General features: G+C 55.5%; 1 protein-coding gene across 1 annotated transcript in view; it reads right to left on the bottom strand.

The window, feature by feature from the left end:
* Positions 1-3,379: 3,379 nt before the first annotated feature.
* Positions 3,380-12,816, bottom strand: part of PKD1 (polycystin 1, transient receptor potential channel interacting) — a 58,790-nt gene continuing 49,353 nt past the window's right edge. The window contains exons 36-47 of the mRNA XM_019473960.1: positions 12,495-12,613; positions 11,154-11,356; positions 10,615-10,809; positions 9,658-9,797; positions 8,429-8,556; positions 7,904-8,072; positions 7,060-7,185; positions 6,720-6,894; positions 5,737-6,024; positions 5,127-5,261; positions 4,469-4,783; positions 3,380-4,053 (exon numbers count right to left, since the gene is read on the bottom strand). Coding sequence (XP_019329505.1) covers positions 3,427-4,053; positions 4,469-4,783; positions 5,127-5,261; positions 5,737-6,024; positions 6,720-6,894; positions 7,060-7,185; positions 7,904-8,072; positions 8,429-8,556; positions 9,658-9,797; positions 10,615-10,809; positions 11,154-11,356; positions 12,495-12,613 — 2,620 coding nt within the window. The 3' untranslated portion in view covers positions 3,380-3,426. The remainder of the gene's footprint in view (positions 4,054-4,468; positions 4,784-5,126; positions 5,262-5,736; positions 6,025-6,719; positions 6,895-7,059; positions 7,186-7,903; positions 8,073-8,428; positions 8,557-9,657; positions 9,798-10,614; positions 10,810-11,153; positions 11,357-12,494; positions 12,614-12,816) is intronic.

The following is a 12,816-nucleotide window of genomic DNA, read 5'->3' on the forward strand; positions in this document are numbered from 1 at the left end:
GCTTAGGAGATCTCCCACGTAAGAACCCAAAAGAGAGCAAGGGCCGGTGGCCCACCCAGCAGCACACGCCAGTGAGCTCTTTCCTATAGTAACCCTCCTTTTTCCATCTCTCTGCTGCCCAAAAAAATTCCTGCATGCTTACGCAGCAGTGTTAGATCAGCAACTTTTGTCTTTGCGTGTAGTTGCTGTTTACACAACTAAATACTTCTCCAGCGCCTTTCCTTTTGAGGCATAGCCAAGGAGTCAGAAACTTTGGCTTTAAGGACAGAAGTAGAACAGAGTTCCTGAGTTTCACCCAGGGTCTGCGCTTATCTCACCAAACAGGATTTGGCTTTATAACCACGTCCTTCCTAGCCACGGGGAGGACAGGCCAGAGGGGCAATGAGCTTAGCAGCTGGCTGCGACTGCAGAGGTGTGCCCGGTGCCATTATCAGAGCTGCAGTGCCACATCCCAGGTACCTGGTACATCTCACAGCTGCTCGTTTTACTGCCTTAGAGGGTTTTGGACGTGGCTTGCAGGCACTTGCACCAGCGCTGTACCTATCGCCAAGAGTCATGGGCATCTACCAGCGTTGAGCCTGGTGGCTGTGCTGCTTGGATAAGTAAAAGGAACCAAAAAATATAAGGCCAATAGTTTTAAGTCTCTGGCTTGAAAACCAGTTTGTAAAAGGAGTAACAAATCACTTCTGTGCAGTGCACGAAGCCTACTACCATCAGCACCTGAGCCAGCACTGGGCCCCGTCCCTGGGCTCTGTGGACCTCACTGCTGGTTCTACCTGCTCCAGGCACCTGCTGCCTCCAAGCTGGAATCCTCCATCTCCAACTACTGCTACTGAACTCTAGGCACTTCTCTGTCATCTCCTCTTCTACCTGCCTGTTCCTTCCCGTTACGAGAGCTTCGTGGTTACTAGTATTGGCGTTCTCTGCACTCTACTTCCCTCTGTGCAATCTGCTCTTTCAGCAACCTCTGTGGTGACCAACCACCATCTCACTTTAAGTGTTCTTCGAGCTACAGCACACTTGTTTTCTCCTGCCCACATCCTTCTGCAACCTTTCCTTCGTATCACCTGAGTTTTTCAAAGGTAACTTACACCAGTCCCAAAGCCATCACCAGGAGCAGCCCTGTGTCCTCCTGCATCCTCCTTCAGTCACCCAGAAGGGACATGTGCAGGCACCTGGAGCCAAGGAAGCACGTGGACAGCTGGAATGAAACCTTCTTTAAAAGTATCTAACACAGCGTGACAGAAGTGCTGGGAGCTGGATGGGGAGGCTCAGGAGGTGACGTGATTAGCAATGGCAGTGTCTGCGAAGACCCCCCTCTCTCTCTCTCTCTCTCTCTCTCTGCCCAGAAAGGTCTCCCCTGCCAAGGGCACGGGAAGGATGCTTCCAGGACCACCAGCATCAGAGGCAAGATGCAGTCTAACCTGAGGCGCGCTGCCCGCCTGGTGTCACTGCCCAAGGCTTCCCTCCAAGCCTCTTTCTTACATTTCCAAAGCGTGGAGCAGGGTTTTTTTTTGGGGAACACACCAACTAGCACAGTTTTTTTTTTTTGGGGAACACACCAACTAGCACGCTGCGGGGCTTCCCATCCCCTGCCACGCTCCGCTCCACCTGCAGGGACTGGCCCAGAGCCAGCCCGGCCGAACCTCAGCTGGGAGGAGAGCACACGCACCACATGCACACAGACACCTAATACTTTATATACACGGGACATTCCCAGGAAGAAGCACTTAATACATCCTTTAAATAACTCTGACAATAATATTCTGTCTCCTATCTACATGTTTCAAACACGTTACCGATGCTATGAAAATATAGCAAACATACAAAAATATATACATTTTAAAAAAAAAAAAAAAAAACCAAAAACACACCACCATATAAATTACTTACAATATACATAACGTGAAATGGTGATGATGAAGTGAACGCAGGCCCTGGGGAGGCTTCAGCCGCCGCCCAGCACCCCCCCGCGCTGCGAGCAGGCGGTGCCCCGCAGCGCAGCCCCTCCCCGGCCGGGCACGGCGAGCACAGGCCAGCTGTAGCCCAGCGCACGGCGAGTCCCGGGGAGCTGCAGTGTGGCAGGGCTGGAGGGACCCCGACAAAAGCTCCGTAAGGGCTTCACCTGCCTCCCCCCACCCCTTTGTGCTTCTCACAGGGAAGATGCCGGGCAGTACTGGCACGGCTGCCTCAGGCTGGGGCGTGCTGGGGGCTGCGTTCACTTCATCAGCGCTTGCTCATTTCAGTTTATGATTTAAACAAACAAAAAAAATACTGCTTTTGTGATATATTATCCCGTTCTTGTTAGATCGCATGTGTCATTGTTAGCCGAGGAAAGCATTGTTTAAAGTGCTGGGCAGTACATACGAACAAGTAAACCAAAAAAATACATATACTTATGTCAATACATTCCTTGGATTAGAAAAGCCAAGCAGCCAGCAGCGTCCGCACCCCGTGGGCCACCACACGGGGGGCGAGCGCCGGCGGGCAGTGGATGGGTGGGGGACCGCAGCGAAGCCAGCACATTGGCAACCCCACGCTCAGAGACGGCTGAAAGCAGCCCGAGGTCTCCACACCCCTCGGGCTGAGCTGCTGCTCATTATCCCCTCCGAGCCTGGCTGGGTAGCAGGGCTGGCAGCTCGCTGCAGCTTACAATGATGTCATTTGTTTTAAATATTGGGTTTCTTTAAATACAAATAATAGTACCAATTTCTGGAGGATAAAAGTAGCCAATACTGGAAATTAACTGATCTGGCTGTAGATATCATTTATCTATATCTATATATATTTATGCTTAAAAAAAAAAAAAAAAAAAAAAAGAAAAAAGCAGGAGGTAAAAGGAGCTTTCCTCCACAGTGTGTCTGGTCGACAAAAATCCAAGACTCAGTTCAAACCTTCAAGGCCTGGGCTCTCCTCTCCCCCCTTCCATCCGGCACAGCCAGCGGGGAAGGGAGGTGAGCTTTGTACCGGTCACCCTGTGCCAGGCCCCAGTAAAGTGTCCTCGTGACAGTCGCCATATGCAGGCTCTTTGCAGATGGGGCCATTTAACAAAAGAGACGACTTTCTAATACTGCCCTACCCTAACAGGGATTTTCTGCACGCTGACCGTACCCCGCGCAGCCTTCCCCAGCTGTCCCCGAGGGAAAGGCTCAGCCTTCTCCAACCAGCCCTTCATGCTGGAAACCACCAGCAGGGAGGTCAGCCCACCCGACGGGTACGGTCAGGTCCGTGGAGGATGGCGGCTGTGCCAGCCACGTTGCAGGCAGCAGCCCCGTGCGCCCCGGCAGGCACAGCCGCCGCGGCAAGCGGCAGCTCCTGAGGCTCCAGGTCTGCACGGCAGGCACAGCCCACCCTTCGCAAACCCCTTCCCAGGCGCTCTCTGCCCTCCGAGGGCATTGCTCCCCGCGATGCCCAGCACGCCGCCTGTTATTTGACAGTGGGGTGCACCCTGTTCTTGGCCCGGAGGGGCCGTTTCTTCTTCACCGTCGGAGCTACAGCGGCGTAGGGTTTGTGCGGGGGCAGCACAGAAGCCGCCACGCTGATGCCTCTGCTAGCTCGAAGAAGCCGGCTGGGCACAGAGCCCCTGCTGCCTGGTGGGGCGGCAGGAGAGTGGGGGGACAGTGGGGTGTCCCGCGGGGGCTGCAGGTCCGTGTCGGAGGAGATCTCGGGTGAGGGCCCCTGCTCTGTGCTGCCTGCACAGTACCTGCTCAGGACATCCTCCGACACCTGGGCGTACCTCCTCCTGGAGCGGCGGCTCTGAGAGCCCTCCAGCTGGTGCTCGATGCGGTACACGTCCTCCGTCACCTGGTTGACCCGGTCAAATTGGGCGAGCAGCATCTCAAAGAGGGAAAGGAGGCGTTGGATGTCAGCGTCCACTTCCAGGCTGTCCCGGGTGCTCAGCACGAGGCTCAGCCCGTCCAGCTGGCTGGAGGAGGTGGAGGCCCTGGAGCTGTCAGAGGCAGCACTGGGAGTGGGGCCCCGAAAGGATTTGGAGTCACTGGAGTCTCGGGATGGCAGCGGCTCCATCCCTTCGAACCTCACCTTGTGCCGGAACTGGAAGAGAAGAGGGGAGCAGGGGGCAGAGTTATTTCAGGAGCTGGTAAGTGGGAACGCCGTGCTGTGGCACTGTGTCCTGCTCCAAACAGCCCCAGGGCTGCTCCCAGCCATTCCTGGTGGGCCAGGCCACAGCACGGACCCGGGGACAGATCCCAGATAAAAACACGTGCAACTGTGGGACTGAGAACTGGCAGCAGATGCCCCTACAGCAACCCATCGCTAACTCAGCTCTTGGGCCTCCAGGAATGGCCACTGCTCCAGCCCTCACCTGCCAGAGGAACCTGACTGTGAACAGCAGCGGGAAGTAGCCAGAGGCAAAGGAAGGATAAGGATGGTGGACGTTGATTCTCTGCACACGTCTGCAGCCTGCTACCGGGCCCCTTCTCCACGGAGTCTCCCAGGCTGCACTCACCTCCTTGGCTTTGCTGAAGCCCATCCACATTTTCAGCCTGCGCACGAAGAGCTCCACCATCTCGTAGTCCTGGGGCTCGAAGGCAGGGCGGTACAGCTCAAAGTGCATTTCCCGGTAGCTGTAGATAAGCACCACGGTGAACAGCCTCAGCACAATCCACACCTCCAGGATGATGTAGCTGGTGCAGAACAGGTAGTAGAGGCCTGAGGACTCGGGCAGGCAGGGGCGGAGGTTCATGCTGCCCCGCAGCATGGCAAAGAGCAGCAGGAGGCTGCTGCCGACACTGCGGAAGGACTCCGAGGAGGAAGAGAAGAGCTGCAAAGGGGACGTTGGAGATGTAATGAGAAGGGATCAGTGGCAAAACGTCCCCTTGACCCCCAATACTCACTACCCCATCTTACAAACCACGAGCCCTGAGGAGTGGCCCACAAATCGGCTGTGACAGGGACAGGCCACAGACACAGCCCCTGGCCAAAGCCGCCCGGCCTGCGGCGGACAAGGGCACCCTGCGCAGGCTGGGCGTCGGAGCACCCAGAGGGCCCGCTGGGCATTGCTCACAGTCGTGGTGTGGTGAGGGACGAGGGACAACACGACCCTGGGCAGCCCTTGCTGACAACCAGCCACTCTGCAAGGCGAGGCGGGGACAGCAGGTAGTTACCAGGAAGCCAAGCTGAGCGTAGGCCAGGATGAGGACGGCGAACGCCAGCCCCGCGGCGGTCAGCTCCTTCGCGGACTTCTGAAAGGTTTTCCCAAACACAGACCACTGCCTGACAAAACGCAGCTGCTGGGCAGCCTAGGACCAGGAGAGAGGACGGTGTTACAACAGAGGCTGCTGCGAGATCCTTCCAGCCCAGGGAAGGGTCTTTCAAACATCTCTACAAGTCTGAGAAATGCAAACTCTGGCAGAGCAGAGGACATCCTAATCAACGGGCTCCTTGCAGACAAAATCATCCCATCAGCCACACTAGGGTGAATTCCCCAAGGGAACCGAGGGCCCAGAGGCTTTAGAGACCCAAAGCACTACAGCAGAGATGCATATGGCATCGCTGCCCACCCACCTCTGTCCTGCACTACAGTCTGGACGTGGCAGCAGCCCCGCTGCATGTGGTCAGCGCCTGGCACAGCAGGACCACAGTCTTGCATTTGTTTTTACTTCACGACCCTCTGCTACCCCTGCCACGGGACTGTGCACGGACGACAAGCTGGCAGAGGGGGAACAAAGCACACATCCCTGCCCACGTGCTGCTCCCACCCAACCCTCTCCATACCTGCACAGTCAGGAGGAAGAGGAGGGACGCAGCCAAGGTGCTGAAGATGGTGTTGAGAAAGGCCACCTGGTAGAAGTTGGTGAAACCCTTGCGGTTGTTGAGGTACTTGAGCCACTGCTGGTCGGCAAGGGTGGCTTGGCTGAGGTGCACCACCACGGTGCAAGTGGTGAGGAGGATGAAGACCCACTGGCCGTAGTTGCCCCACAGGGTGAAGTAGGCTCTGCCTTCCTTCTTGATGGACAGTGACTCAGACACCACAAAGTAGACCACAAACATCATGAGGAAGACCTGGGGGAGGAACGGAGAGGTTACCAGGGAAGGAGAGGGCAACGCTGGACTGCTGCGCTGCAGCGGAGGACGCTGCAGCACCCCAGGACAGCAGAAGCCCCACGTACTAGGCTGAGTTCTGCCAGCCTACAGCTGGAGCACCCCCCCCCCGACTCTGTCCATGCCTTCCTCGCTCACTCAGTGCCCCGCTCCCCCCTGCCCTAGCAGTGAAGCTCCCCAAACCACATCCAATGCACTTGTGGCAGGGTGGCAGTGCCCAGGGGAAGAGGGCTCTGCTTACACTGAACCCTGGCCCAGGCAGGGTCTCTGGGGACACGGCTCAGCTGGCTGATGTCCCCGCTGAGGACAAAAGAACAAAAGCCTCAAGTTTCCACAGCGACAGGCATGACTTCAAGGAAGCAAAAAGGCTGAGACAAGACCAACAAATGCTGCCAGACAGGAGGAATCTCCTTCCCCTCAGTGGTGCCAGGGATGTTTTCTGTGTGCTGTCCAGGCATGGAAGTGGAGTGGTAACAGGCATGGGGACAAGTGGCCTCAGGCAGTGACAGGCATGGGGACAAGTGGCCTCAGGCAGGGGAGCTTTAGTCCACAGTGACCAACACTGCCCTTCTGGGAGCCCAGGCAATGGGTCCCCAGAGCCCTCTGTGCAGTGACCGAGAGGGAAGAGGAGTGCAGAGAGGAAGTAACAGACTGACCATCATGAGAAGCTGCAGCGTGACACCCCCGCTGAGCCGCAGCAGCGGGAAGGGGCTGATGGTGACTGCGGCGATGGCCTGGCCGGCCCCCAGGAACTCCAGCTGGAGGGTGATGACAGCGTGCAGGTCCACACTGGGGTTATACTGCATCAGCTCCACAAAGACTGCCCGGCTCCTGCGGAGGGGAGAAGAGCAGCTCAGGGCACTGGGACAACACCAACTCTGGGCTTTGGTGCCACTGTTTTGTAGGATCATAGATCCTCTCTCCCTGTGACACTCCAGCAACCCCTTAAAAACCTGGGTGACAGTACAACATTTCCTTCGCCCCTACCACACTTACATGTTGTCGATCCAAGTGTGCTGCTGAAGGAAATTCAGCTGAGCCCTGCTTTCCTCTAGTGAAGCCCCCAGCTCCTGCACGTAACCACTGCTATCGTAGAAAGAGATGTAACCCCAGTACCAGACCCTGCAGAGGAAGAGGAGCCATGGGGTGAGAGCTGAAGGACAGAGCAGCCGCTGGTATGCTCTCCTATGTGGCAGGCCAGGAGCAAGTGTGCAGATGCAGACCCTGACCCCTATGCTGCACATCCGAGGGCGACAGCTGCCTCAGTATTTATTTCACAGGACAAATTACAGAAGTGCATTGATCCACCTCAGTGTTCCCAACCTCAGAACAGCCCCAAGCCCTGTGGTGCCCCAGACTTCAACAAAGACACATCCAGGAACAAACCAGAGCAGAAACCAACAGTGATTTAATGTCCAGTATGCTGGTAAAGGCCAATCTCCCATAACCCACTTTAACAGACAGCTAGTGCTGCTCTGTGGTCTCTGTGGCTGGGTTACCTTGTTCTGCAGCTTCTCTCTGCCCTTGAAGCTGGAGAGTTGAACCCTCTGCCCCTGGGCCAGCACTACAGCACTACACTGCCGTTCAGACAGCTTGAGGTGACATGCACATCTCCAGGGAAGTTGGGTGAGCAGCAGCTACGTCCCCCCCACCATTCACACTGCCAGTGTGGACGTGTTCAGGGAAGGGCTTCGGCATTTCGGTGTTTATTTGCACTTTGCCAGTTGGCCTCACTGAGGCAAGGGGCGGCAACCACCCTGGGCACCAAATCAACTGTAAAGATGCAATGCCTTTGGCAGGTGGAGCAGGGGGTGTAGGTGCAGGCTGGGCAGCTCCTTACCCCGTCAGGTCGGGTGGCGAGTAGGACCACGCAGCCGTCACGTTCACAGCCGCCCTTTCCCAGCCAGCTGCATAGTCAGCAGTAGAAAAGCTGCGCGAGTTGGTGCAGTTCCTCCTGGCAGCCATGCCCATGCCGTGGAGGACGTCCTGGGCACTGCGCTGGCACTCGGCTGGAATGAGACCAACACTGTCATCCCATGGGGAGCCCAACGCAGCCAAACAGTGCTGGGGCACACAGCTGAGCTTTCACACCTAGCATCTCCCTTCTTTCCAAGCCACCTCCACGTCCTCAGTCACACCTCCAGAAATCAAGTCAACCTCTCTCTTTAGCGTAAATCCCCATGATCGATCGCCCCAGTTCATCTCTGCAGGAGCAGAACCAGACGCACGCTAATATACATGGTGCAAAGAAAAACCTGCCTCCCTTCATTCAGCCCCAGCTGCATCCAGACCTGGCCATTTCATCCCTCCAGGAATGTCACCACCCACCCTGTGACAGCAGAGCCACGGGCCCTTGCCCACCTACCTTCCTGCAGCCTGAGCTGGCGCAGCCGGGCTGTCCCCAGCGTGGTGCTGTAGCTCTCCTGACCCGACTGGTTGTTGTAGAGGTAAGGGAGGAAGACCTGCGACATCCAGACCCAGAACTGATCCGACCTGCAACAGGGAAAAGGCGTGAGAGGCAGAGCTCCTGGGGCAGCTCTGCTAGGGCAGTCTCTGCGTGTCTCACCCGTGACCATCTGTGTTTCACCTGGAGAGGGGGGGACTGAGTTTTGGAGAGCCAACCTGGGCTGCTCTCCTCCCGGGTGCCTGGCTAGCAGGCAGAGGCAGCATTTCCATCCGTTCCAAGAGCTGGGCTGGGGTCAGGAAAATGTTTATTTGACATGCAAGACCTAACGGTGATTGAATCCACTTGGCACCTGGATGAGGATCAGACCGGTGGGTCTGTAGCAGCACAGTGGAAGAGATGATATTTAGGACCAGATTCTGCTCTGCTCTCTGCCTCTACACCACCTTCACCCCAGAAACTCCAACGAGTTCACTGGAATCATTCCCGATTCATATTGTGGTGAATCAAAGTTTCCGTGACTTTGTGTGGCACGGACAAGCCACGTCTGTTTGCACGGAAGAATCAAGGGGTCTGTAGTGAGACAGGTACAAAGACGGCATTAATCCCAGGCAGCCATTCCGATGTCAGTCTGGGCTGCCGGAGTTTGCAGCATTGTGGAAACTCAGCTGGGAAAATTTAATCTAGTTAAACCATATGTGCAAAGCAAGGAAGGGAAGGACTCTGTACTTATACGAGATGTTATTTTTGGTTCTCGTGACCCTGTTTATGGCTAAACCTTACAGTTGTAAATTTTGGAGACAGAGCAAACTTGTGTCCTTTTGACCAGATACAGAAAGATAAACATCTGTAATTCACACAGTCCCTTCCCACTGAGGAAATAATTAAAATTCAAAGAAATTAAAGCTCTCAACACCCACAGGTCCCTATGTTCTCCAGGGGAGAAGCAGAGCCACAGGGACAAAAAGGGACCTGCTCACCACCATGCTGTGCTCGTGTGCGAGTGCCCAGCTCCACAGAGGCACCAGTGCTCCCCATAGAGTCGAGAACCTCTTATGGGAGCGACTGTGGTGCACGAGCCCAACAGCCAGCCCCAGCCTGCTCCCCGACTCCTTGCTGCAGCCCTGCACAGCTTCTCTGATATAAAGCAACTTCTCGTTCCTCCCCGTCCCCAGGGACTTCGCAGTTACCTCTTGATGTGGAGGAATTCGTTGCTGCCCAACTGCTGCTTGATGGAGCTCTGCAGAAGGAAGGCCCTGCTGTTGCGGGAGGCATCTCCGTAGTTGGTGAGCAGGATCACCAGCAAGAACATCATGTAGATGAGGAAATTCTGGCAAGCAGAGAGTAGAAAGGGATTGCACCCAAGCACGGGGCAGGGTTGGTTCCCAATCCTGCAGCAAATCAGTGCTTTCCACTGATTGCTGACTGCCATGCAGCAGGATCAGGACCCAGAGCATGCTGTTCTTTCTTTTTCCATATGGAAAGCAGCTTAAAATGAAACCCAGACCACAGGCTCGTAACAAAGTTCTTTGTTCAAAACGGCCAGCCTGGCACCACATGTTTCAGTTGACATGCATTGCACAGCCTCCCTGTACGAGCTCCTACAGCTCCTGGCAGCTCGGCTCATACGGTAGTTATGGGGGTTTCCATCCTTTAAAGGGAAATCACTCAGTTAAAAATAACCTGACCGCGTGAAAGCAGCTGTGTATTCCCAGCACAAGTGTGGAGGATTAGTACCGACTGAGCTACAAAGAGACCAAAACTTCTGCTCTTAGATGGGAAGTTATGTGTTTCACAAGACTCAACTAATGAATTTTCTTGTGCAAGTTGGTGTCTACCCCACACTGCAAACCTCGCCCTAACCTCAAACACCTGAGTTATGGAGTCAAACACACCAGCCGCTCCAAATCACCCCCCTTACAGTTCTGCTTTCCAGCCACCTCAGATCTCAGAGCTTCACAGAGAAGATGAATGTCACTGCCAGTATTTTACAGATGGGGAAACTGAGGCAGAAACTGGAGACATGCACCTATTAGTTCAGGAGATCACAGCTGGATTGGGAGGACCCACACAAAGATTTATCTCAGCTCCCAGAGCCAGCACTCTGCCTCTGCCCTAAGCACCACAGGCATCAGGAGATGTCTTACTTTCAGCATTCTGTGCAGCAGCTTGACCTTCCTGGCCTCTTCCTTGGCCTGGAAAAGGGCAAACCCCTGTGGGGGTCGGACTTTGCCGATCTTCTCAGAAACATGCTCAACAAACGGATGCTCCACCAAGGTATCGTCTTCCTCTGGGTGCAAGCGCTTGGCAACCAGTGAGAAATAGAGGGCTTCCAGCAGAACCTGAGGAGACAAGCAGCGTCGTGAGCCTGCGGAGAGAGCTGTGCCACCAGAACCGCCGTGGGCGGCAGCTCCTGTGGGCCTTTCAGCACAGGCAGCGAGCACGGCACAGCTGCTGAGCACTCTCTTGGAGCAGCTAGACAACCTCTAAACCAAATTGCCACCAGCCCTGCCTCTCCTCCTGCTGCTAGTGTGCACACCCTTCCCCTCCTCCAGGCATACAAAGATGGGAGAGAGTATCCAGTCCACTCAGTGTCCAGTATGACTTGATTAGTATCTGGACAAGATGTTAATTACAACTAATATGTACAGATATGTGCTCATGTACTCCCTCATGTTATCCTTACCTTCAGGGGCTCCCAGACCAAGAAGGATGCCAGAAAGCTGAATATCCCTGAGATGAGCCACATGAGGGCAACGCTGGAGGAAAAGCTCACCCCGATCCACACTGAGACCCCCGTGGAGGTGGCGAAGAGGAGGAGACTGATACCATGAGCCAGATAGGAGCACCAGGGTGGCAGCAAGCGCTTCCTGAACGTTTGGTCTGCAACTGGAAGGAGGGAGGGAAAACCAGGCATAAATGTTAACGCAAAAGGGTCCAAATGGGCACATGAAGGGCTGAGCACACCACTCATCCCAGGAGAGAGCTCGCCACCACTCCTGGGTGAGTTTGGAGGGATTATCCCAGATGTCTCCCACTAAGCAGCAACATGGACAGCACATTGAAACACAGCCAGCCTCAGAAGAGCAGCCTCCCACCTGCAGACAACAGGGTGGGCAGGAGAAGGAGATGGGATCCTGATTTGGGTAGTGGGATGGGTTTCCTACTTTCTCTCAGAGCCCCAGGACATTGGGCATGCCCAGCCTGGCTGGAGGTGCTGCTGTCAAACCCATGAAAAGCCACACAGATTTGTTGCTCTGGCTGCCTTCAGACTGCCAAGCCGCCCTGCCCTGAGGCTCGCTCGGCACAGCTTCTTTCACCCACCCATGCAAATCAATGCCTGCATAAAGATACTACAACCATTCATCAACCAAGACGAAATGATGGATTTTTAACGGACCCAAGAGAATTGCTGCTGTGTCCAATTTTCCATGCTGCAGCCCGCCCCTCAGGAAGCCACAAGCTCATGCTAAGAGAACTGATGCTGAGCTTCTCCGCAGGGCACCTGGGCACTTATCACCCCCCAGACCTTGCAGGGCCTGACAGCTTGCTCCCTGCTTTGTGCAAGCCCAGCTGGCCAGCTGTCGTGTTGCATGACCCAGTAGGAAGCGTCTCTTCTCTTCTTTGCTTTGTTTGTTGATTCGAACTTTCCTTGGCATTTGACTCCCTTTCCCCTCTGGTTACGTACAGAGACTCTCACTCATGCTGGATGGCTGAAGGAACCGATGGCTGCAGAGGGGTGCAGAGAGCAGAGTAACTGGGGAAGCAGTGAGCAGAGCTTCCCTAGGGTGCATGGCAGGGAGTGTCACAGCACAAGTGGTGGCCCAGGGCTTACTGAGATTCAGGCTCCAAGAGGAGGTGGCAGGAAATAGCAAATACATCCCAAGCAGGGGAGGAGCCTTTCCTAAGGCTCCTTTTCCATCTACCCGCCTGCGCCTCCCAAGTGCTGCTGTGTGCGACGGCCCCTCTTCCTGAATATCCCCACCCTCCCTGCCCTGACGCTGGCACAGCCCTGCAGCCCTGGTACCTGTCCACGTCGACTTGGCTGATCTGCTCACTTCCCTGGGAGGAGCTGCCATGCTCTGGCCTTTGTCATTCAGCTTCTGCATCATGACGGTCTCCACCTTCTCCCCGAACACGCTGGACCTGCCAAGGCAAAGGGGTGATATTGGTGAGCCATGCCACTGCTGGCTCTGCAGGAAACAGGCTGGCACCAAGGTGGACTGAACTCCAGTGCTAACACCAGCGCAGCAGCACCAGACCAGCTAGAAGCACTTCCTTCTACAGCAGCGGGCCCAGGCTGCCGAGGCACACAGACACCCTGCTCTGCGTCTTGTGGAGGAGGACTG

This window comes from Aptenodytes forsteri, unplaced genomic scaffold (genome assembly GCF_000699145.1).
Source record: "Aptenodytes forsteri isolate BGI_AS27 unplaced genomic scaffold, ASM69914v1 Scaffold55, whole genome shotgun sequence".
Classification (NCBI taxonomy): domain Eukaryota; kingdom Metazoa; phylum Chordata; class Aves; order Sphenisciformes; family Spheniscidae; genus Aptenodytes; species Aptenodytes forsteri.